Source organism: Harmonia axyridis, chromosome X (assembly GCF_914767665.1).
Source record: "Harmonia axyridis chromosome X, icHarAxyr1.1, whole genome shotgun sequence".
NCBI lineage: Eukaryota > Metazoa > Arthropoda > Insecta > Coleoptera > Coccinellidae > Harmonia > Harmonia axyridis.
The window spans coordinates 6,870,961-6,897,276 of NC_059508.1; the positions used below are offsets into that span (position 1 = coordinate 6,870,961).

Here is a 26,316-nt window from a genome sequence, read left to right on the forward strand (position 1 = left end):
GTCTTCCTCTTCCCACGAAATTCCTTGAGCTCTTTCGAATAGAGAAATGATTGAAAGAAATTCTTCTATCATCAATAATCAGGATTTTTTCTAATATAAACAGCTGGCTGAATCCTATTAAAAAAATTTGTATCATAAGTCTGTTTTGATGTTTTAATGAATATCTCCAGATATTATTCCTCTTCACACGAATCCTACAATCGAAATTCCTTGTGCTCTTTCCCCCACCATGGCGAGAGTATTCCCAGTAGGAAGTTGAAGATTTATTACCATCCTGCGATATTTGTCACTCCTTACACTAACTGTATTCCCGTTGTAATCCTGAAAGAATGCAGACCCAGCGTTCCTAGAGGCAGGACACAGCAATCCGTGACTTAGCTTCCAGATGTAAATCTCGTTCACAGATAACCGTGGCCTCTTTTGTTTCCTGTTATCCTTCAACTTCCCATCTACAGAACACTGCGCTTTTATGGATGGAACAATGTTGCAATCATATTCCCCTTTTTTGTATGTCGTAGGTTGACCTTCAACAAGAGCTTAGACAGCTTTGTTTTTGAAAATTTTCACTCTTGGTGAATTTTCATGGAAAAGTTTCGATCTGCTTGGCGAGAGTTCTGAAATTTTATATTTTGAGTGTTTTTTGATGAAGTAAATATTGGCTTGATTTCTCTGAAGTTCAGGGGTGTGGAGGTCAATGACTTGATGATTTCTGTCCGCATAGTTTTTTTGTATTTCAAGAATATTGGAGTGGTAGGTAACATGTGTGTTTATGTACGTAGATACATAACAATACGAATTGGGTAACTTAATTGCATCATTACGGTGTCCAAGCATGAATTGTGTCAACCCTATTAGTATTCAGGATTGCTAAAGTTCACAGAGGCGTAAAGGACTCAGTCAGGCATTTTCTATTTGTAACCACGCAAATCCCATACAAAACCTAATAGTCTGACCAAGGTTCCAGGAAGTACTCTATGATACAAATTATTCTAAACGGCTATGTGTCTTCTAGTTGAAGTCTATATTATTCGTATTCATTTCGGTAATTCGGACTTATTAATTGAGCCACAGAGTTTATATCAAACAACCAGAAAACTTCTGAGTTATCTGAAAACACCATATATGTATAGTTATTTCATATGAACCAAATTTCAGTAGAAATGGCATAAAAAAGGAGAAGATTGTACTTACCCATTCGCCTCTACCAAAGATACATAATTTTTTTTAAGCTGACACCGAGTGCAACAATGATGAACGCGTGTAACAAAGTTTAGTTCATAATGAATTTTTTTGTTTGAATAATTGCGATTTGCACTCTCTGAAGCTGATCACGATAGACCCCAGCAGAGTAAGTTTGATGCTTTCCCAAAGAAAATAAATCGAATTTTCATTTAGACGGCATAAGATAAAAACCAACAACGAACAAATGATGTCAGCTTGTACGCTTATAGGGGACCCTGACGAAAGATGGCCAACCTAACCTCTATATAAAATTTAACCATTTCCATGAATGGAAACAGCTACCTGTAATTGTCCACGTATTTGTGAAACTCAATCTATTTTTAATGTGGAATGAGTAGGTAGAGTTCCGGATAAATCGATTTAAGAGGAAATTCTAAATATTTTATTAACTGCCTGACATTCTCCCAAAACAAAAGCTATATCGTGTTCATGATGCTGTAGTTGATTCTATTTTATGGTATGAAATAACTTTATTGGATGGTGCTTGCAAGAGTCGTTCGGAAGAACTGTAAACTTCTCATAAACCTATTTGCAAAATAATTCATAAGATTGATAAGTCTTATGAATTATTTGATAATGAGTTTTATAAAACCTCGGATATCTTACGAACCTTGAACACTTCAGGTATCTAACTATATATGTTCATCAAACATATATAGTTATGATATCAGAAGTATTCAAGATTAATTCGTAGGATATCCGAGATTTTATAAAACTCATATACAGCGTATACAGCGTAGTCATCTTTATTACGGGTCCAAGTTGTTTTATTTATAACGAACCAACATGACAAATCTAAATATGTTTGTTAATATGTGCAATATAGTTTGTATAGAGTTGGTTTAGTATTACCATAATTCGGAAGAAGTGTATTTCAAAATGAAGCTGCGACAATACTATAGGGTGTTTTTTCGAGGTTTTTCGAGTTTTTTAGGGATATGCATTTCCAGAAATATTGAAATAATTATAGCTATAGTTGGGTGAGGAATTTACAAGAAGTCGAAAGGTTTTGATCACTCGTCAATCATGTGCCAATTAGGAATTTGGAATGGACATATGTGTATAAAGATATATGGTTACATTTCAAATTCTTGATCGGCATATGAATTAATGCTATCAACACAATATTCTGCACTAAGCTGGATATGGAGAAATAATTATAGCTATAGTTGAGTGAAAAACTTACAAGAAATAAAAGGTTTTGATCGCTCGTCAATCATGTGCCCATTAGGCCTTTGAAAAAAACATATGTGTATAAAGTTATACGTTCTTTTCAAAGTCCTGGTTGGCATATGGATTAATGCCATCAACACAATATTCTGCACGAAGCTGGATATGGAGATTCTATAAATACACGAACACTTTCATGCTTCTTCAATATATTTCTTGAATTTTTTATGGTTCTGATTATGTGTTCTATTTTATGGTATGAAATAACTATATTGGATGGTGCTTTCAAGAGTCGTCTGAAAGAAGTATAAACTTTCCATAAAACTATTTGAAAAACAATCCATATTATTGATAAGTTTCTTGAATTATTTGATAATGAGTTTTATGAAACCTCGGATATCTAACGAACCTTGAATATTTCAGGTATCTAACTATATATGTTCATCAAACATATATAGTTATGATGTAAAGGGTTGGCAGGAAGACATCGCTCAGCGATATGCCCACCCATTGCACATTGTTATACACACTTCTGTTATATATGAATTTGCAATAAAGAGTTCTAATAATAATAATAATACCAGAAGTATTTGAGATTAATTCGTAAGATATCCGAGGTTTTATAAAACTCATATACAGCGTAGACATCTTGTTCATTTTATAAACGAAATGGCAAACGCCGTTCCTCAAGTTTTTTAGGGATATGCATTTCCAGATATATATAGGTGTATAATGTTCTTTAAAAAAAAAGTAAATGAAGTGCCAAAAATATCTGATTCTCATTCATACCAAACGAGACATGGTGCATTATTTAGGACACCAAAACATAAAACAAAAATTCATGAAAATTGTCCTATGTTTGCTGGAATAAGACTCTTCAACTCTCTGCCTGTATCTATAAAAAATGAGTGCGGTCATAGAAGCTTCAAAAACAAATTAAAAAATCTTTTATGTGAGAAGGCATATTATACAGTGAGGGAATATTTGACTGATAATTTCTGTTGTTAGTATAGCTTGATAAATTGATGTTGACGTTCTATTTATTATAATATTAAGTTTATTATTTCTATATGTGATATATTATATTTGTATATAATGTATTTTTGACTTGTCTTATATCATGTAAATGATCGATTGGACAAATAAATTTTATTGAAATAATTATAGCTATAGTTGGGTGAAGAATTCACGAGAAGTCAGAAGGATTTGATCACTCGTCAATCATGTGCCCATTAGGCCTTTGAAAAAGACATATGTGTATAAAGTTATATGTTTTTTCCAAAGCCCTGGTTGGCATATGGATCAATGCCATCAACACAATATTCTGCACGAAGCTGGATATGGAGATTCTATAAATACACGAAAACTTTCATGCTTCTTCAATATGTTTCTTGAATTTTTTATGGTTTTGATTCTGTGTTATATTTTATGGTATGAAATAACTATTTTGGATGGTGCTTTCAAGAGTCGTCTGAAAGAAGTATAAACTTTCCATAAAACTATTTGAAACACAATCCATGAGATTGATAAGTTTCATGAATTATTTGATAATGAGTTTTATGAAACCTCGGATATCTTACGAACCTTGAATATTTCAGGTATCTAACTATATATGTTCATCAAACATATATAGTTATCTAACTATATATGTTCAACAAACATATATAGTTATGATACCAGAAGTATTCAAGATTAATTGGTCAGATATCCGAGGTTTTATAAAATTCATATACAGCGTTGTCATCTTGTTCATTTTATAAACGAAATGGCAAACACCGTTCTTCAAGTTTTTTAGGGATATGCATTTCCAGAAATATTGAAATAATTATAGCTATAGTTGAGTGAAGAATTTACGAGAAGCCTTTGATCACTCGTCAATCATGCGCCAATAAGGAATTTGAAATGGACATATGTATATAAAGATATATATTGACATTCCAAAATCCTGATTGGCATATGAATGAATGCTATCAACACAATATTCTGCACGAAGCTGGATATGGTGATTCTATAAATACACGAAAACTTTCATCTTTTTCCAATATTTTTATTGAATTTTTTATGGTTATTCTTATGTTTTTGATTCTGTGTTTTATTTTATGGTATGAAATAACTACATTGGATGGTGCTTTCAAGAGTCGTTCGGAAGAACTATAAACTTTCCATAAAACTATTTGAAAAACAATTCATAAGATTGATAAGTTTCATGAATTATTTGATAATGAGTTTTATAAAACCTCGGATATCTTATGAACCTTGAAAACTTCAGGTATCTAACTATATGTATATGTTCATTAAACATATATAGTTATGATACCAGAAGTATTCAAGATTAATTCATAAGACATGAATGGAAACAGTTACCTATAATTGACCACGTATTTGTAAAACTCTATTTTTAATGTGGAATGAGTAGGTAGAGTTCCGGATAGATCGATTTAAGAGGAAATTATAAATATTTTATTAACTGCCTGACATTCTCCTAAAACAGAAGCTATAACGTGTTCATGATGCTGTAGTTGATTCTATTTTATGGTATGAAATAACTATATTGGATGGTGCTTGCAAGAGTCGTTCGGAAGAACTGTAAACTTCTCATAAACCTATTTGCAAAATACTTCATAATATTGATAACTCTTATGAATTATTTGATAATGAGTTTTATAAAACCTCGGATATCTTACGAACCTTGAATACTTGAGGTATCTAACTATATATGTTCATCAAATATATATAGTTATGATACCAGAAGTATTCAAGATTAATTAGTAGGATATCCGAGGTTTTATAAAACTCATATACAGCGCATTCATCTTTATTACGGGTCCAAGTTGTTTTATTTATAACCAACCAACATTGAAAATCTAAATATGATTGTTAATATGTGCAATATAGTTTGTATAGAGTTGGTTTAGTTATGATCAGTGGTTGATACCATAATTCGGAAGAAGTGAATTTTAAAATGAAACTGCGACAATACTAAAGGGTGTTTTTTCGAGGTATATAACTTTAAGTTGGCATTACTGTTCAAGATGGCGACCGACTTAACAGCTGTCGACTGATTTATTCTCAGTTTGTTTTGGCAATTCATCAGGAATAGACCCACGCTTGAACAACGCTTGCAAATAGTGCAATTTTATTTCGAAAATAATTGTTCTGTGCTCGCACTACGTCCATTTTATTTTATTTAGCGATGAAGCGCACTTCTGGTTGAGTGGCTACGTCAACAAACAAAACTGCCGCATTTGTAGTGAAGCAAATCCTTAAGTGTATGTCGAAATATCGTTACATGCAGAAAAACTGACTGTTTGGTGCGCTTTATGGGCTGGTGGAATCATTGGTCCGTACTTCTTCGAAAACGATGATGGCCAGAACGTTTCAGTCAATGGTGATCGGTATAGAGCCATGGTTACTAACTTTTTCATTCCTGAATTGAACAACCATGATGTCCAGGAGCTGTGGTTCCAACAAGAAGGCGCAACATGTCACACAGCTCGTGCCACAATCGATTTATTGAAAGACACGTTTGGTGACCGACCGCCTAATTTCACGTTCTGGACCTGTGAATTGGCCTCCAAGATCTTGTGATTTAACACCGCTAGACTACTTTCTGTGGGGCTATGTAATATCATTGGTCTATGCGGATAAGCCACAAACCCTCGACCATTTGGAAGACAACATTCGCCGTGTTATTACTGATAGACGGCCACAAATGTTGGAAAAAGTCATCGAAAATTGGACGTCCAGATTGGACTACATCCGAGCCAGCCGTGGGGGTCATATGCCAGATCTCATATTTAAAATGTAATGCCACAAGATTATCCTGCGGATAAATAAAATTCATGTCAATCGAATAATCCATCGTTGTTTTATTGCAATTTAAAATTCTATAGCTCTAAAAAAGCACCCTTTACTTGTCAATATCATTCTGACGATAGATATTTCTTCGAGAGTCTTCAAAAATGTGGGAGACAGCCGTGACGCACTTTGTATATCTAGATTAAACAACAATCTCTTCTGTTCAACTGACGTGTATAAATTACGAGAATCAAATTTTGAGGGAATTCAATCTCTGTTGGCTGTATCCTGATAATCCGAGTCAGGTGAAATAAGAGCTGATACAAATCAACCTCAGACGTCTCTCCGAACAACAGAAACCATTATTGCATCGATCCAATTATAGAGTAAGGAAACAAACCGCAAAAAAAAATAGGAATCGCCTATTCTCAATTCTCTAATCGTATTTCAATTCCCCCAACCGGAAAATTGAAAGCGATGAAATCAATGCATTCCACGATCCAGACACACCGCAAGAAATAACAAAGCTAGAGGAAGACTTGACAGTGAGGCTGAAGTCATTTCGAGCATTATATTTCAGCGCCCATTCAGACACAGTTCCGTTCTAGTATTGGGGAATTGCAGACATTGGCTTTATTAGCGACTACATTATATACAGGGTGATTCACCGGAATGGTCTATAAGACGTTTATGGAAAACTGACTTTTAATTTTGAGCTGAAAATTTGTAAATTGAGGTTTGAGACAATGATCTTTATCCCTAAAATATTTTCAGTTCTCTCCCGGTTATACCGGAAACAGACTACTACTTCCTTAATTCGAATGGCATACCCAGTATTATTACATCATAAGATAGCTCTTTTGGTGACAATTTCGACAATATACCATACCTTGGGTAAAAACTCAACGGTTAATGAGTTAATGGGATTCTTATGAAAAAAATGTTGGCGATGAGGACTCACATTTTTTTTTAAATTTTCCAGCAGAAAAATCTTTTTCGGAAAAATTTGTTTCTTTTTCGATTCTGCAAATTCGTAGTATTATTAGACTATTTGCGGTTTGGACCAAAAATGAACAGGGTGTTCATAAGAAAATCATGAACTTGGACAACTCAAATTTATGAAAACTCAAGATTCTCAAATTACAACCTATATTTCTTATTATTTCAGTCGAATCTACGTATAAAAATAGTGGGGGTTACAAAAGCAAACCTTTTACCTAAAATGAATACTTTCAGAGTTATCGAGGAAGAACTTTAATTGAAAAACCGCAAATTCTGTGTGGGGTGGTTTACGATTTCCGGAAAACACATAAAAAAAATAAAATTCGATGTTTGGATAATTAAATTTTACATTTCATGAATTATAACTAATTTTTCGTAGGGATTGTTGAGGAACCCATAAAACAATACAATTTTCAATAATTCATTACAATTGTTGAAATATCGAATTTCGTTATCGAATATTAGTTTCTTGCTGTGTTTTCCGGAAGTCACAAACTACTACACAAAGTTAGAAATTGCGGTTTTTCCTCATTCAAAGTTCTTCCTTGATAACTCTTCAAGTATTCATTTCAGGTAAAGGACTTTCTTGAGTAACCCCCACTATTTTTGTACGTAGAATCTACTGAAACAACAAAAAATATAGGTTCTAATTTGAAAATCTTTGGTTTTGATGAATTTGAGTTGTCCAAGTTCTTGATCTTCTTATGAATACCTTGTACATCTTTGGTATAAACCGCAAATAGTCTTATAATACTACGTATTATATAAAATTTTTCAAAAAAAGCTTTTTCTGACGGAATATTAAAAAAAAATGTGAGTCCTCATCGACACCATTTTTTCATAAGAACCCCATAATTCATGAACCATTGAATTTTCACCGGAATGTGGCACATTACCAAAATTGTCAAATTGTCATCAATAAATCTATCTAATTATACAATAATATACAGGGTGTTCTATTTGAAATAAGGAAGTAGTAGTCTGTTTCCGGTATAACCGGAGAATGTAGAGATCTGAAAATATTTCAGGGATGAAGATCATTGCCTAAAACCCCAATATGCAAATTTTCAGTTAAAAATTATGATTAGTTTTCCATAAACGTCCAATAGGCCATCCCCGTGAACCACCCTGTATTTCACCGCTCATTCAGACACAGTTCCGTTCTAGTATTGGGGAATTGCAGACATTGGCTTTATTAGCGACTACATTATATATCTCTAGGTGGGAACAAATCAATGGAAATAGGAAATTGGTTGAAGCTGTCGCCCAGCCCTCTGCCCCTCCATTTCGCAACGTTACTGTACCAGAGCTGTCAAGTGTCCAAGGGTGTAGATATTTTGTCTTGGGGGGGATAACCGAAAAAAAATTTTGACGACATTACTTACTCAAATCTATAATGTGAGAAAAAGAGGTTTGATAGGTTACTATCGAAACCATCAGACGACGTTTGAGAGAGGTGAATCTAGGTTCTAGACGTCCATTAAGAGGAGTTCCATCAACACGTGACCATAAGCGTCAAAGACTGGAATGGGCAAGGCAACATATCAATTGAAACGATCACTGGCGTAGTGTCCTTTTCACTGATGAATCCAGATATGGACGATTTTCAGATTCTCGAAGAATAAGGGTATGGACAATCCCACGCATACCCCGTAATCGTCGCTATGTCCAAGAAGTCCATCCATTCCGAGGGGGTAGTGTTATGGTATGGGCCGGGAAATGTTTCAACGGGCGCACAGATCTACACATTTGTCCTGGGAATATGACCGCCTGACACTATAGGGAGCATGTCATTGACAATGTTGTGCCAAATTTTCACGCTACTATTGTTGAAACTTTTCAATTTCTTGACGATAACGCTAGACCGCACGTGCAGCCATAGTTGAGAATGCGCGCGAGGAGCTTGGTATTCCACATTTACCAATACCTCCGCACTCACCAGATTTGAATTTCATAGAAGATGCATGGGATATGCTCCAAAGAATATAAGATAATCATCAACCTATCCCAGAATCCTTAAATGATCTGAGAGAGCTTCTGCCCCCTTTATGGAACCAAATTCCTCAAGAAATGTTCAACAACCTCGTGTGTAGTAGGCAACTAAGATGTCAAGCTGTTATTGATGCCCGTGGAGGCTATACATTGTATTGATAGTCTTAAAATGCTTGAATTCTCTGAGAATGAAATATCGTTATTTCACTCGATTTTTCTTAACCACCCTGTATACGCTGCAGACCTACAGGCTGAAATTAATTTTATTTCCTGCAACTTGAAATTATATCAATATGAATTTTCATCACAAAAATCTCATTTGAACTATATTCTTTTGCAATTTAAGTCAATATCCCTAACTCATGTGGAGCAGTTTATTGAACCTCGGACAAAGACGAGCTTGTAGTGCAATAAAAGTAGGTACTCATCTCAAAAGCGATAATAAACTCATAAACCGTAAAAGGGTCTGATTTTTACGGACGTGTCGATTTCAAAGGGAAGTTAAATGATTTTATTTGTTTATTAATCATTACCCCCTTTACCCCCTATTTCTACGCCCTTGCGAGTGTCGGCCTCGCACTGATTTCGTCTTCACGACAGGTGGCTCAAAATTCCCGGTATCGTGTTGTTTTCCACTCAAGTAGCCAAGAGGGTTTCTCATCGCCCACAGGGATCACCACCCCGGAAATAAGGAAAAACATCTTGGGAAAGAGTTTCGAGGAATGAGATCGTGAGATAATTTCACGCTGGGAGGTGTAACACCTTATCGCCGAGATCTGAATAAAAAACACATTTTATTCGGGAATTATATGAATCGTTTTCGATGATTAAGCCGGACTTTCTGTTTAATATCTAAAAACGTTGGTTTGTGGATAAAAGAGGGTTTCCAGAATGTTTGTGTATTTTTCTTACTATTATGATCAATATTCTTCTGATATGGGCATTCAGTTGAATCAATGACTGCGAATTTGACGAATAAAAAATACAAGGAAACAGTTTTTCACATTGGTACAGTTTTTTCATATCTATTGGCAAACAGTTCAAAATTGGGATTTTTCGACGTTGTTCACTCACTGGGTGCAAATTGATACCAACACGGGGATATGGAAAGGCGTACAACTTTGCTTCCGCCGTTTTTTCCGATATAAGAGGCTTTATTGCAAAAAACTAGTTATACATTTATGACTCAAAGTATTATCCATTGCTGGCCACTACTTTCTCCCATCTTTCGGGCGGCGCAAGAATCCAATTTTTCACTTCTTCATGAGACCGGAAGTGCTGGTCAGCCAGGCCGTGTGCCATTGATCGAAAGATGTGATAGTCGGAGGGAGCAACGTCTGGAGAATACGGCCGGTGGGGTCGGACTTCCCATTTCAACGTTCCCAAATATGTCTCGACCACTTTCGCAACATGGGGTTGATCATTGTGATGCTGTAAAATCACAATATCATGTCTCTCGTTGTATTGCGGTCGTTTGTCTTTCAATGCTGGGCTCAAATGCATTATTTGCATTCGATAACGATCGCCTGTGATTGTTTCAGTAGGTTTTTACAACTCATAATCCACTACGCCGAGCTGGTCCTACCAAATATTGAGCATGACCTTGTCGTCGACGTGGAAGCATAGCTGAAATATATGATTTTAGCCCTTGGAATTATAGTAATGAATCCATCTTTCGTTTTCAGTCGCAATGCGATGAAGAAATCCTTTCCGTCTTTGCCTTGCAAACAGTTGTTCACAAACAAACAAACCCCGTCTATATCTCTCGGCTTCAACTCGTATGGCATCCAATTTCCTTGTTTCTGAACCATTTCCATGACTGTCAGGCAACTTAAAATGACTTGTTGCGTCACTCCCAATGATCCAGCCAATTCATGTTGCGTTCGACACTATTCTTGATCAAGTAATGCCTCCAATTGTGCATATTCGAAAACCTTCTCCCTTCTACCATCATGCTGGTCTTCGAAGTCAGAATCACCCTTCTTGAAGCATTAAAACCACTCTAGGCACGTTCTTCCACTAATAGCAGCCTCACCATAGATATTTATGAGCATTCGATGAACCCCAGCCGCAGATTTCTTCATATTAACGCAGAAAATTAAAACCTACCGCAAATGACGAGAATAACTTTAAGATGCAGACACAAATTTACTAATATTTCGATGGCGGTATGTTTCCATATATGAATGACAGATGTCATTCACAATTTCTGCAAAGGTATAGAGATCAGTTACCAACTAAGCGACAAAATATATATCATGAAGATATTATCGGATACCCGAGTAAAATTTATCAAGCCAGCATTGTGCTTAACTGTGGATAATTAAAAAAGTCTCCCTGTTATGCTCGATTCGTTAAATGTGAACTGTAAGGACTGCTTTCCCACGCATTTCAATCGTCGGAAAATTCTGTCGTGAAATTTTATCGACATTTCAAATTAAGATTGACATGACGATCCCAGTTCTCACTGGCTTTTTTTCTGCTTGTGAAGAGGGTTCTGGATGCTCCTGTCAATTCGATATTTCTCGTATCGAACAGGATTTGAAGATAAGAGGAAATGGATGATATCGGTTTAGATGGTGAACCAATTCGAGTTTTACATTGGGAATCTTGTTCATTTTTTAAACGAAATGGCAAACGCCGTTCTTCAAGTTTTCAGGGATATGCACTTCCAGAAATATTGAAAAAATTAAAGCTATAGTTGAGTGAAGAATTTACGAGAAGTCAAAAGGTTTTGATCACTCGTCAATCATATGCCACTTGTGGTATTGAAAAGTACATATGTGTATAAAGATATATGTTGTTTTCAATGTCCTGGTTGGCATATGAATTAATGCCATCAACACAATATTCTGCACGAAGCTGAATATGGTATTCTAGAAATACACGAAAACACGGTCAGCCAGGCCGTGTGCCATTGATGAAAGCAAGTGATAATCCGAGAGAGCAACGTCTGGATAATTCGACCAGTGAGGTAGGACTTTCCATTGCAACGTTCCCAAATATGTCTCGACCACTTTCGCAACATGGGGTTGAGAATTGTGATGCTGTAAAATCACAATATAATGTGTCTCGTTGTATTGCGGTGGTTTGTCTTTCAATGCTCGGCTCGAAAGCATTGATTGCATTCGATAACGATCGCCTGTGATTGTTTCGGTCGGTTTTAACAACTCATATTACACTACGCCGAGCTGTTCCTCCCAATTATTGAGCATAACCTTGTCGTCGACGTGCAAGCATGGCTGGGATATCCCAATGATTTCCTGCGATTGGGATTATCGTGATGAACCCATTTTCCGTTTCCAGTCACAATGTGAAGCAGAAATTCCTTCCGTCTTTGTCTTGCAAGCAGCTGTTCACAAGCAAACAAACGCCGTCTACATATCTCGTCTTCAACTACCACCGCACCCAATTTCCTCGTTTCTGAACCATTTCCATGACTTTCAGGCGTTTTAAAATGGCTTGTTGCGTCACTCCCAATGATCCAGCCAATTCATGTTGCGTTCGACACTTGTCTCTATCAAGTAATGCCTCCAATTCTGCATCTTCGAAAACCTTCTCTTTTCCACCATCATGCTGGTCTTCGACGTCAAAATCACCCTTCTTGAAGCATTGAAACCACTCTAGGCACGTTCTTCCAATGATAGCAGCCTCACCATAGCTATTTATGAGCATTCGATGAACCCCAGCCGCAGATTTCTTCATATTAAAACAGAAAATTAAAACCTACCGCAAATGACGAGAATAACTTCAAGATGCAGACACAAATTTACTAATATTTCGATGGCGTTATGTTTCCAAATATAAATGACAGATGTCATTCACAATCTCTGCGAAGGTATAGAGATCAGTTACCAACAAAGATACAAAATATATATCATGAAGATATTATCGGATATTCGAGTAAAATTTTTGAAGCCCGCATTGTGGTTAACTACGTATAATTAAAAAAGTGTCCCTGTTATGCTCGCTTCAATAAATGTGAAATTTAAGGACTGCTTTCCCACGTATTTCAATAGTCGGAAAATTCTGTCGTGAAATTTTATCGACATTTCAAATTAAGATTGACACGACGATCCCACTTCTCATTGGCTTTTTTTCTTCTTGTGAAGAGGGTTCTGGATGCTCCTGTCAATTCGATATTTCTCGTATCGATCAGGATTTGAAGATATGAGGAAATAGGTGATATCGGTTTAGATGCTGAACCAATTCGAGTTTCACATTGGGAATCTTGTTCATTTTTTAAACGAAATGGCAAACGCCGTTCTTCAAGTTTTTAGGGATATAGTCTTCCAGAAATATTGAAATAATTAAAGCTATAGTTGAGTGAAGAATTTACCTACCCGAAGTCAAAAGGTTTTGATCACTCGTCAATCATATGCCACTTATGGTATTGAAACATACATATGTGTATAAAGATATATGATGTTTTCAATGTCCTGATTGGCATATGAATTAATGCCATCAACACAATCTTCTGCACGAAGCTGAATATTTCGCTTCAATTAATGTGAAATTTAAGGACTGCTTCCCCACGTATTTCAATAGTCGGAAAATTCTGTCGTGAAATTTTATCGACATTTCAAATTAAGATTGACACGACGATCCCAGTTCTCACTGGCTTTTTTTCTTCTTGTGAAGAGGGGTTCTGGATGCTCCTGTCAATTCGATATTTCTCGTATCGAACAGGATTTGAAGATATGAGGAAATAGGTGATATCGGTTTAGATGCTGAACCAATTCGAGTTTCACATTGGGAATCTTGTTCATTTTTTAAACGAAATGGCAAACGCCGTTCTTCAAGTTTTTAGGGATATAATCTTCCAGAAATATTGAAATAATTAAAGCTATAGTTGAGTGAAGAATTTACCTACCCGAAGTCAAAAGGTTTTGATCACTCGTCAATCATATGCCACTTGTGGTATTGAAAAGTACATATGTGTATAAAGATATATGTTGTTTTCAATGTCCTGGTTGGCATATGAATTAATGCCATCAACACAATATTCTGCACGAAGCTGAATATGGTATTCTAGAAATACACGAAAACACGGTCAGCCAGGCCGTGTGCCATTGATGAAAGCAAGTGATAATCCGAGAGAGCAACGTCTGGATAATTCGGCCAGTGAGGTAGGACTTTCCATTGCAACGTTCCCAAATATGTCTCGACCACTTTCGCAACATGGGGTTGAGAATTGTGATGCTGTAAAATCACAATATAATGTGTCTCGTTGTATTGCGGTGGTTTGTCTTTCAATGCTCGGCTCGAAAGCATTGATTGCATTCGATAACGATCGCCTGTGATTGTTTCGGTCGGTTTTAACAACTCATATTACACTACGCCGAGCTGTTCCTCCCAATTATTGAGCATAACCTTGTCGTCGACGTGCAAGCATGGCTGGGATATCCCAATGATTTCCTGCGATTGGGATTATCGTGATGAACCCATTTTCCGTTTCCAGTCACAATGTGAAGCAGAAATTCCTTCCGTCTTTGTCTTGCAAGCAGCTGTTCACAAGCAAACAAACGCCGTCTACATATCTCGTCTTCAACTACCACCGCACCCAATTTCCTCGTTTCTGAACCATTTCCATGACTTTCAGGCGTTTTAAAATGGCTTGTTGCGTCACTCCCAATGATCCAGCCAATTCATGTTGCGTTCGACACTTGTCTCTATCAAGTAATGCCTCCAATTCTGCATCTTCGAAAACCTTCTCTTTTCCACCATCATGCTGGTCTTCGACGTCAAAATCACCCTTCTTGAAGCATTGAAACCACTCTAGGCACGTTCTTCCAATAATAGCAGCCTCACCATAGCTATTTATGAGCATTCGATGAACCCCAGCCGCAGATTTCTTCATATTAAAGCAGAAAATTAAAACCTACCGCAAATGACGAGAATAACTTCAAGATGCAGACACAAATTTACTAATATTTCGATGGCGTTATGTTTCCAAATATGAATGACAGATGTCATTCACAATCTCTGCGAAGGTATAGAGATCAGTTACCAACAAAGATACAAAATATATATCATGAAGATATTATCGGATATTCGAGTAAAATTTTTGAAGCCCGCATTGTGGTTAACTACGTATAATTAAAAAAGTGTCCCTGTTATGCTCGCTTCAATAAATGTGAAATTTAAGGACTGCTTTCCCACGTATTTCAATAGTCGGAAAATTCTGTCGTGAAATTTTATCGACATTTCAAATTAAGATTGACACGACGATCCCAGTTCTCACTGGCTTTTTTTCTTCTTGTGAAGAGGGTTCTGGATGCTCCTGTCAATTCGATATTTCTCGTATCGAACAGGATTTGAAGATATGAGGAAATAGGTGATATCGGTTTAGATGCTGAACCAATTCGAGTTTCACATTGGGAATCTTGTTCATTTTTTAACGAAATGGCAAACGCCGTTCTTCAAGTTTTTAGGGATATAGTCTTCCAGAAATATTGAAATAATTAAAGCTATAGTTGAGTGAAGAATTTACCTACCCGAAGTCAAAAGGTTTTGATCACTCGTCAATCATATGCCACTTATGGTATTGAAACATACATATGTGTATAAAGATATATGATGTTTTCAATGTCCTGATTGGCATATGAATTAATGCCATCAACACAATCTTCTGCACGAAGCTGAATATTTCGCTTCAATAAATGTGAAATTTAAGGACTGCTTCCCCACGTATTTCAATAGTCGGAAAATTCTGTCGTGAAATTTTATCGACATTTCAAATTAAGATTGACACGACGATCCCAGTTCTCACTGGCTTTTTTTCTTCTTGTGAAGAGGGGTTCTGGATGCTCCTGTCAATTCGATATTTCTCGTATCGAACAGGATTTGAAGATATGAGGAAATAGGTGATATCGGTTTAGATGCTGAACCAATTCGAGTTTCACATTGGGAATCTTGTTCATTTTTTAAACGAAATGGCAAACGCCGTTCTTCAAGTTTTTAGGGATATAGTCTTCCAGAAATATTGAAATAATTAAAGCTATAGTTGAGTGAAGAATTTACCTACCCGAAGTCAAAAGGTTTTGATCACTCGTCAATCATATGCCACTTATGGTATTGAAACATACATATGTGTATAAAGATATATGATGTTTTCAATGTCCTGAATGGCATATGAATTAATGCCATCAACACAATCTTCTGCACGAAGCTGAATATTTCGCTTCAATAAATGTGAAATTTAAGGACTGCTTCCCCACGTATTTCAATAGTCGGAAAATTCTGTCGTGAAATTTTATCGACATTTCAAATTAAGATTGACACGACGATCCCAGTTCTCACTGGCTTTTTTTCTTCTTGTGAAGAGGGTTCTGGATGCTCCTGTCAATTCGGTATTTCTCGTATCGAACAGGATTTGAAGATATGAGGAAATAGGTGATATCGGTTTAGATGCTGAACCAATTCGAGTTTCACATTGGGAATCTTGTTCATTTTTTAAACGAAATGGCAAACGCCGTTCTTCAAGTTTTTAGGGATATAGTCTTCCAGAAATATTGAAATAATTAAAGCTATAGTTGAGTGAAGAATTTACCTACCCGAAGTCAAAAGGTTTTGATCACTCGTCAATCATATGCCACTTATGGTATTGAAACATACATATGTGTATAAAGATATATGATGTTTTCAATGTCCTGATTGGCATATGAATTAATGCCATCAACACAATCTTCTGCACGAAGCTGAATATTTCGCTTCAATAAATGTGAAATTTAAGGACTGCTTCCCCACGTATTTCAATAGTCGGAAAATTCTGTCGTGAAATTTTATCGACATTTCAAATTAAGATTGACACGACGATCCCAGTTCTCACTGGCTTTTTTTCTTCTTGTGAAGAGGGTTCTGGATGCTCCTGTCAATTCGGTATTTCTCGTATCGAACAGGAGTTGAAGATATGATGAAATGGATGATATCGGTTTAGATGATGAACCAATTCGAGTTTTACATTGGGAATCTTGTCCATTTGTTAAACGAAATGGCAAACGCCGTTCTTCAAGTTTCTTAGGGATGTGCAATTTCATAAATATTGAAATAATTATTGCTATAGTTGAGTGAACAACTTACGTGAAATCAAAAGGTTTTGATCACTCATCCATCATGCGCCAATTTTGACTTTGAAAGCCACATATGTGTATAAAAATATATATTTCTTTCAAAGTTCAGATTGGCGTATGGATTAATACCATCAACACAATATTCTACATGAAGCTGTATATGGTGATTCTATAAATACAAGAAAAGTCTCATCCTTTTCCAATATTTTTTTTGAATTTTTTATGGTTCTGATTCTGTGATCCGCTAAGAGTTCTGCAATTGACCTAGACTGTAGAATGGTGTTATTATTCATAAATTTAAAAAAATTAAAATAAATAAACATAGGAAGCCTCGGTTAGAAAAATTGACAGAAGGGTACTCCTTGAGACATAGGGGTATTGATTTGACATCAAAGCATCAGAGGCTTTTCAAACCACGCTACGAACTTGATTGAACAACTGAGAAGTTGTGAAAGTATTTTTTGGGAGAATTATGAGGACGTTGTTCTTCAATATTCCATTCCAATTCCATCAGTACTGACCAGAGAAATTGAAGTGAGTTGAAAACAAATTGCTTGCAAAGGAATTTTAGAAGGTAATCGAATGAATTCCATATGAAATGTTCGATGAGGATGTACAAACTGACACATAAACCGAATTTACAGTTTTTTCCTCTAAAGATGCTATGAAGATCCATTTGAAGCGATCGGACAACATAATCGTAACAGCGTAGTTGTGAATAACACGAAATATACAAACATAATCCAACTCTCATTAAGTTTTCACAGTTACTCACCTTTGCCACATACGAATAGTGTTCCAAGTGTTGCATAAAATATAAACCTTAACCCCAGCTCCAAAGCAAGTCTGAATTAGTTTAATTCCTTAACGAGCCAACTGGCCTAGTGGTTTTCATGGGTATTTTGCACACGATAGGGGGGATTATGTACCATAAGGATTATAAACATGCTCTTCCTATAGGAACTGATATAGAAATATTTACTCATAGAATTTGGAAACCATATGCCCGTAAGTATAAAACAAATTCATTTTTAGCTAAACAGACCATTTTAAGAAATAATCCTGAAACACGTCGATTTTTAATTTTAACTTATCGTATTTTCGAATAATAATCCAATATACAGGGTGAATTACTTTCGAGGTATGATGTCACCGTCCTTTTTTTTTTAATGGAACACTCAATTTTCCGATTACTCTAGCTGAGCTGATTCCAAAAATGTATCACATGTTGATTCCAATTGGTACAGGGTGGACAAAAATACAATAGTTTTGTGTATGCTCATAAAGTAACGCGTAACATTCTTTATTAGTTAAATTAACAACATTATCAAAAATACTTATTGTCTAGCGGCAATTGGTTTGGATGTAACACCCTGTAGTTTGCTACATTTTTGAATTAATATGAATGTATAAAAATAAGAAATAATTTCTTTTATATTCTGTCTGCTAGACTACAAGTACCGAACATGTTTGGAAAGAGCTCATTTTTATTTATCTACAAATGTAACAAACTACAGGGATTTACATTCAAACCAATTGCCGCTAGACAATAAGTATTTTTGATAATATTGTTAATGTAACTAATAAAGAATGTTACGCGTTACTTAATAAGCACACACAAAACGATTGTATTTTTGTCCACCCTGTAGCAATTGGAATCAACATGTGATACATTTTTGGAATCAGCTCAGCTAGAGTAATCCTAAAATTAGGACAAAATGGGGGTGTTTCATTAAAAAAAATGACGGTGATATCATTACTCGAAAGTTATTCACCCTGTGTATTAGATTATTATTTTAAAATACGCTAAATTGAAATAAAAAATCGACGTGTCTCAGGATTATTTCTTAAAATGGTCTGTTTAGCTAAAAATGAATTTGTTCCATACTTTACGGACACAGTGTATATACAAATCATCCAAAATTCGAGATTTTCAGAAATAATTTGAAACTCATTTCCAGTGGCGTAACTAGAGTTGACTCATGGGGGGTGTCCTCCGGAGTCACCCCACATCGAGAGGTAACATCTGTGCTTATTTCGATATGAGACGGATATATGTATTATTGATGTCGTATTGTCGTATTTTTTCATGGCATGATTTTTCATGATGATTATAATGGTTTCTCAATTTTTTTCAGGACATGTCTGAAAATCTTTGTGAAAATGGCAAGCCCCCTGTTTATGTACCCCACAAACCTGTCACAGCTGTAATTGGAGCATCATTCAGTGTTGTATCCATAATGGTGGCCAATATATTGAGACTTTTTGAGGTAAGTGAATATTATTTATTTTATAGTGGGGAAGATCATACAGGGTGTCCCGGGAAGAATGCGACAAACGAATACCATGAATTAGGGTCATCATGGAGGACCCGTATCAAGAGGTTTCAATCGCCTGAGTGCCTTCGTTTGGGATATACAGGGTGATGTTCATCTTATGACTGAAATTTCACTGTTGAATAACTCTTTAACTGATCGACCGAATAATTTCAAATTTTGAGGTTTTGTCACTCTTTCCAATCGCCTTCCTTCAATATTTCTGAATTCGAGTAAATCAGATCCGGACTAGGAAAATTTCAGACTTTACCTATTTTCGTGAATATTGGATCACCCTGTACGTGGACATTATGATTTTTTCTCGTTTTCGGGACAACAAAGAATCAATTCATTATAAAAATTCTGAATCTATGCTTGGCACGGTCATACAGGGTGATCAATAAACATTCCCTCATGAGTGAAATTTTTTTAGTTCAATAACTCTTCAACAAATCCACCGAATAATTTCAATTTTTTAAGTTTTGTCGCCCTTCACTATCGCCTTCCTTCAATATTTCATAAATCGAATAAATCAGATCCGGACCTACAAAATTTTAGACTTTTTCTATTTTCTTGAATATTGGATCATTCTGTACGTCAATATCATAATTTTTTTCGTTTTCGTAACCACAACGAATTAATTCATAATCAACATTCTAAAACTCAGCTTGCCATCGTCAAATAGGGTGACCAATAAACATTCCCTCATGAATGAAGTACGACCGATTCAACCGAATAAGATAGCGAAATCTGTGAAACAACTATATCATATCAACGTGCTCAAAATTGCATTAAAATGGAGGAATATCATTTTGAACAATATCTGCTGAATATTTTATTTTTGATTGATTGTTTTCAAGATCAAATATTCTCAATTTATTTGCTGTTTTTGTTCTATTATTTATCCAGCTTGTTGATTGAAAGTTTTCCTAAATAATTTGAAGGAAATTTAGGTGAGACATTCGTGAAGGGTGAAACAACTTCAATTTTCGAGATAATTCTACCGATAAATTCAAAATATCTAGAACTATGAAATTTCTTTCATGAAGAAATGTTTATTGAACACCCTGAATTATGGCGCCAATCAGAGATTTGAAATTTTTATTATGAATTAATTCTTTGTTATTACGAAAACGAAAAAAAATCATGATACCAACATACAGGGTGATTCAATATTCAAGAAAATAGAAAAGGTCTTAAATTTTCCTAGTCAGGATCTGATTTACTTGATTTCAGAAATATTGAAGGAAGGCGATAGTAAAGGGCGACAAAACTTCAAAAATTGAAATTATTCGGTGGATTTCTTGAATAGTTATTGAACTAAAAAAATTTCACTCATAAGGGAATGTTTATTGATCACCCTGTATGACCGTGTCAAGCCGAGATTCAGAATTTTTATAATGAATTGATTCTTTGTGGTCCCAAAAACGAGAAAAAATCATAATGTCCACGTACAGGGTGATCCAATATTCACGAAAATAGGTAAAGTCTGAAATTTTCCTAGTCCGGATCTGATTTACTCAAATTCAGAAATATTGAAGGAAGGCGATAGGAAAGGGTGACAAAACTTTAAAATTTGAAATTATTCGGTCGATAAGTTAAAGAGTTATTCAACAGTGAAATTTCACTCATAAGATGAACATCACCCTGTATATCCCAAACGAAGGCACTCAGGCGATTGAAACCTCTTGATACGGGTCCTCCATGATGACTTTAATTCATGGTATTCGTTTGTCGCATTCTTCCCGGGACACCCTGTATTTGATAGTAATTTACGTGTGAAAAAACCCCTGTGGTTCAAACGAATCCGAGGGAAATCCACTCATTGAATGATTTCCTATAATTTTCAGTCTGAAGTTCATTAAGTTGTAACGGCCCAAAGATAACTGACGATTGAAACTGAAAATATTTTATTGGATCAGTTTTAATTTCTTTTCCAGATTATCTTTGCACCAGAAAGATTGTATGCTTAATGAAGTTAGTTATACTGTGATGCGAAAAATTTTCACGGATATTAGATTTCTTTATTTCTTTCTCTGCGGAATTCGAGGGAGGAAATCCTACAGTGAGAAGATAATAAATTACTGACTCCTCCACGGAAGTTCCAGTCGGGCCAAAGAGCACGATTAGGTGGGTACTCAAGTTTGAGTAACTGGTCTTTTTTCTGCCATTTTCCGGACGAAAAGACGTCCTCATGATCTAATTTGCATAACCTAACTTCCTTCTGGTCCAATCACTTTTTATTCTCTGCAGTGCTGAATGATTCATTCTAACAGGAATGATTTAAATTCTCCGTTAAAAAAAATTTAAAGTTTCTGAATATACCTCCTAACAGGCCAATTGAAAAGTCCCCGGTCTACCATAGTAAAACACAATTTTTTGGCAAAAATCGATTTTATTATACTACATAGTTGCCTTTGAGTGCGATACAGCGAGTATAGCGATCTTCCAACTTTTCGATATCATTTTCTAGTACGATTTATCTTTCGCCTCAGTTTCGGCGATTACTTCTTCATTGGCGCTAAATTTTTTCCCAGCGAACATTCTTTTGTGGTCTGAGAATAGGAAAAAGTCGCTGGGAACCAGATCTAGCGAATTCGGTGGATGCAGAAGCAATTCGAAGCCCAATCCATGCAATTTTGCCATTGTTTTCAATAATTTGTGATACGGCGCATTGTCTCGATGAAACAGCACCTTTTTTTCTTCAAATGGGGCCGTTTCTTGACGATTTCATCTTTTAAACGATTCAATAACGCTATATAATAATCGCTGTTGATGGTCTGGCCCTTTTGTAGGTAATCAATGAATATTATACATTGCGCATCCCAGAATACTGATGCCATAACCTTGACAGCTGACTGTTGTGTTTCCTTACTTTGGATTCGGTTCATCGTGTGCAGTCCACTAAGCTGACTGTCGATTGGACTCTGGAGTGAAGTGATGGAGCCATGTTTCATGCATTTTCACATATCGATGCAAAAATTCAGGATTATTGCACTTAAACAGCTTCGAACACTGCTCAGAATCATTAACACGTTGTTGCTTTTAATCGATTGTGAGCTCGCGCAGCACCCATTTTGCACACAGCTTTCTCATGTTCAAATATTCATGAATGATATGATGTAAACGTTCAGATAATATCTTCACAATGTCTGCTATCTCGATCAACTTCATTTTAAGGTCATTCAAAATTATTTTGTGAACTTTTTTGATTTTTTCGTCGGTGGCAGCCTCTTTTGGGCGTCCACTGCGTTCGCCGTCTTCGGTGCTAATTTCAGCGCGTTTAGACTTAGCATACCAATTAATGATGCTTGATTTTCCTGGTGCAGTTCCCGGAAACCCTTCATCAAGCCAAGATTTTGCTTCAACAGTAAATTTTCCCTTCAAAAAGCAATATTTTATCAGCACACGAAATTCTTTTTTTCCATCTATTTTCAAATAACAAAAGTATCTCCACTCTCAACGCAATATATCTCCAACTAATGGTCGAACTGCTGTCAAATTATGACACGTGTCGTTTGAAGGTTGGTACTAACTAAAAATCATATGGATATAATAATAGCACCGCCATCTGTGCATCAGACCGGGGACTTTTCAATTTGCCTATTTCCTACTACCTACTCATGAGAAAGTTACAACAATGTGTCAATAAAACACCAAATTAATATTAGTATTCTTGTATGGCCTTCAAAGTGGGCTCTATTCAAGAATCCAACCGTCACGACTCGCCAATTGCGAGTTTTGGAAAGAGATTTTCTAGAATATTATGTAACAACTCTAGCCTTTTGGAGCATTCTTTGGCAAATTGTCTGTTTGAAATTCTTATCAAAGACAAACTGACAAAATGCGGCCTTGCAAACACCCGAATGACAGATGTTCCACAATCTCTGCGGAGGTATAGAGATCAGTTACCAACTTGACGACAAAAACAAATTCCGAATTTTCCTTTGAGCGCGCTCATTGAATCACCAATTCCTGCTACATTATCGACAAAATATCTATCACTGAAGACATTATCGGATACAGTGGTTAACTGTTGAAATTTAAAAAAAATGTCCATGTTATGCTCGCTTCGTTAAATGTGAACTATAAGGATTGTTTTCCCACGCATTTCAATCGTCGGAAAATTCTGTCGTGAAATTTTATCGACATTTCAAATTAAGATTGACACGACGATCCCAGTTCTCACTGGCTTTTTTTCTGCTTGTGAAGGGGGTTCTGGATGCTCCTGTCAATTCGATATTTCTCGTATCGAACAGGATTTGAAGATATGAGGAAATGGATGATATCGGTTTAGATGGTGAACCAATTCGAGTTTTACATTGGGAATCTTGTTCATTTTTTAAACGAAATGGCAAACGCCGTTCTTCAAGTTTTTTAGTGATATGCATTTACAGAAATATTCAAATCTTCAAAAAAAAATATATATAAATAGTATCATAAATTATAGAACCTATTTCTATTGTCAGTATATTTTCTAAAGTGTTCGAAAGAATTGTGTTCAACAGAATGATCAAATATCTTGACAAGTTCAATGTACTCGATAATGTCCAACATGTTTTTAGATCAGGTCACTCAACGGAAACAGCTGCAGTTTCCTTTATTGATTATGTGTATGAGTGTCTTGACAATGGCTTGCATGTAGCAGGTTTATTTTTTGACCTCTCGCGAGCATTCGATAATCTTTCATTTCAGTTTATAGTTGACAAGTGTTACAATTTGGGTTTTCGAGGTGTATTTTTGGATTGGCTCCGCATCTATCTTGAGGGGAGATCCATATATGTGAAAGTTGAAGGCTGTCTATCAGACGAGTACGATCTTAATCTGGGATAACCACAAGGATCCGTCCTTGGGACTCTTTTATTTTTGCTCTTCATCAATGATCTCCCTGTAAATTTAAGAGTGATTTTCTTGGATTTGCTAACGTGAAGACGCTTTTCGTCTTCGATTAGAAGGTTTCTGTTGAGTCTATTCGCTGATTATGCTTCGGTAATAGTTTCGGCCCCAACATTCGAGGAACTTCAGGCTCTCTGTAAGCTTCTACTACAGAGCTTTGTGAAATGGTGGCATAAGAATAATTTAATGATCAATATCGATAAGACCGAATGTATTTATTTCACTATTATGCATAGTGATCGTGAGCTGGTGATTCGCCATTTGGATAGTTCTATTCTATCTAAGAGTGGTACAAAATTTCTTGGCATTCACCTTGGTAATAATTTAAAATGGGGTATGCACATTTATTATGTTCGCAAAAAACTGGACAGTTCTTATTTTGCCATAAATAGGGTAAACTTCCTTCAGAATCACTAATAAATATCTATTATAGCATGGTCTGTAGCCACCTGTCATATAATATTCTACTTCGGATGTTGGAAGGGCTTTCATAATACAAAAACGTGTTTTACGTATGATATTCAGCATACCCACACGTTCATCCTGTAGACCCATATTTGAAGAAAACAATATTATGACCTTATCGTCAATTTTCATTTTGAAATGCTACTTATGAGGAGGAAAATGGGAAAAAATTCATACAGTTGTCTAGTTTTCATAACTACGGAACCAGAAGTGAGAGAACATTATATGTTCCCAAACACAGAACAAGAAAGTTAGAAATGTCTTCTATGTATCAATGTGTTAAACTGTTTAACTATTTGCCTCACAATATTAGATCTCTTGTTTTTAGTAAGTTCAAGAAAATTTATTATTGAATAGATTTCACTATACAGTGAATGATAACCTCAATGATGTTATAGTGATTAGTTGATTAATTTTTTTTATGTGTATGACTTATCCTATACATTCATTTGTCTCAGAGGATTAATAAATTATTATTATTTTTGAAATAACCCGTCCGTTACAAACCACCCAAAACATTTTGCTGAGAATAATTCTCAAAAAAATTGACTGTTTTCCACAACAATTTTATATCAAGATACTAACATATTCAATGTTCACTCAATGTACACTTATAATTGCCTTATAAGAATGTTCCATACACAAAAAAATACACACAAAAACACTTAAAATATATATTTTATTAAATATATGATGAGGTATGAAATCCAATGTTTAATGTTTCTATTTATGGATATAAATGCTTTATTTTCAGCCTTGAAAAAGGAACAAGACGTTCCGAAACGTTGGCAAAATCATAGCTGATTATTTATTATTTCTGTCCAAATTCCTTTGATAAATTGCTTGACTTAAAAGAAATTAGATCAAAAATATTAAACATTCTCCCAAAAAATCTAAAAGTTATAAAAACCCTTAAAATATTCAAAAAAGAAATAAAAATTTACGAACAAAATCATCCTGACGTATTTTCACTTTTCTACTGAATCATATAAGTGTGTTTCGTGCATATGCATACTGTGAGTTTTCCACTATCTTGCCCAATAGATCCATACAGAACTGTGAATGTTGTTTGGGCAAAATCAACGTGTCAAGAATTATCCAATCTCTTTATTTTAGTTTAAGTGTACGGTAGAGCGGTGTGACTTTGCCAACGGAGGTGACTTTGCCTAACTGCCTAATATTTTAAGTTTCACTTTGTTTTCATAAAGTTGGGAACATCTTTCAGAAATCACGAATAGGAACCTACATGTTGCAACCGTCGCAGTCGTCTGGCGTACTTTGAATAGTGTGCTACGGGTTGTTATATGTGCGGATAATTATAACTATCCGTAGCATACCATTCAAAGTACGCAATTTGGCGGGAG

General features: G+C 35.6%; 1 protein-coding gene across 1 annotated transcript in view; it reads left to right on the forward strand.

Annotated features, from left to right (window-relative positions):
• Positions 1–26,316, forward strand: part of LOC123686138 (metabotropic glutamate receptor 8-like) — a 105,423-nt gene that overhangs the window by 47,772 nt on the left and 31,335 nt on the right. Inside the window, exon 2 of the mRNA XM_045626130.1 lies at positions 19,415–19,546. Within this exon, the coding sequence (XP_045482086.1) occupies positions 19,415–19,546 (132 nt within the window). The remainder of the gene's footprint in view (positions 1–19,414; positions 19,547–26,316) is intronic.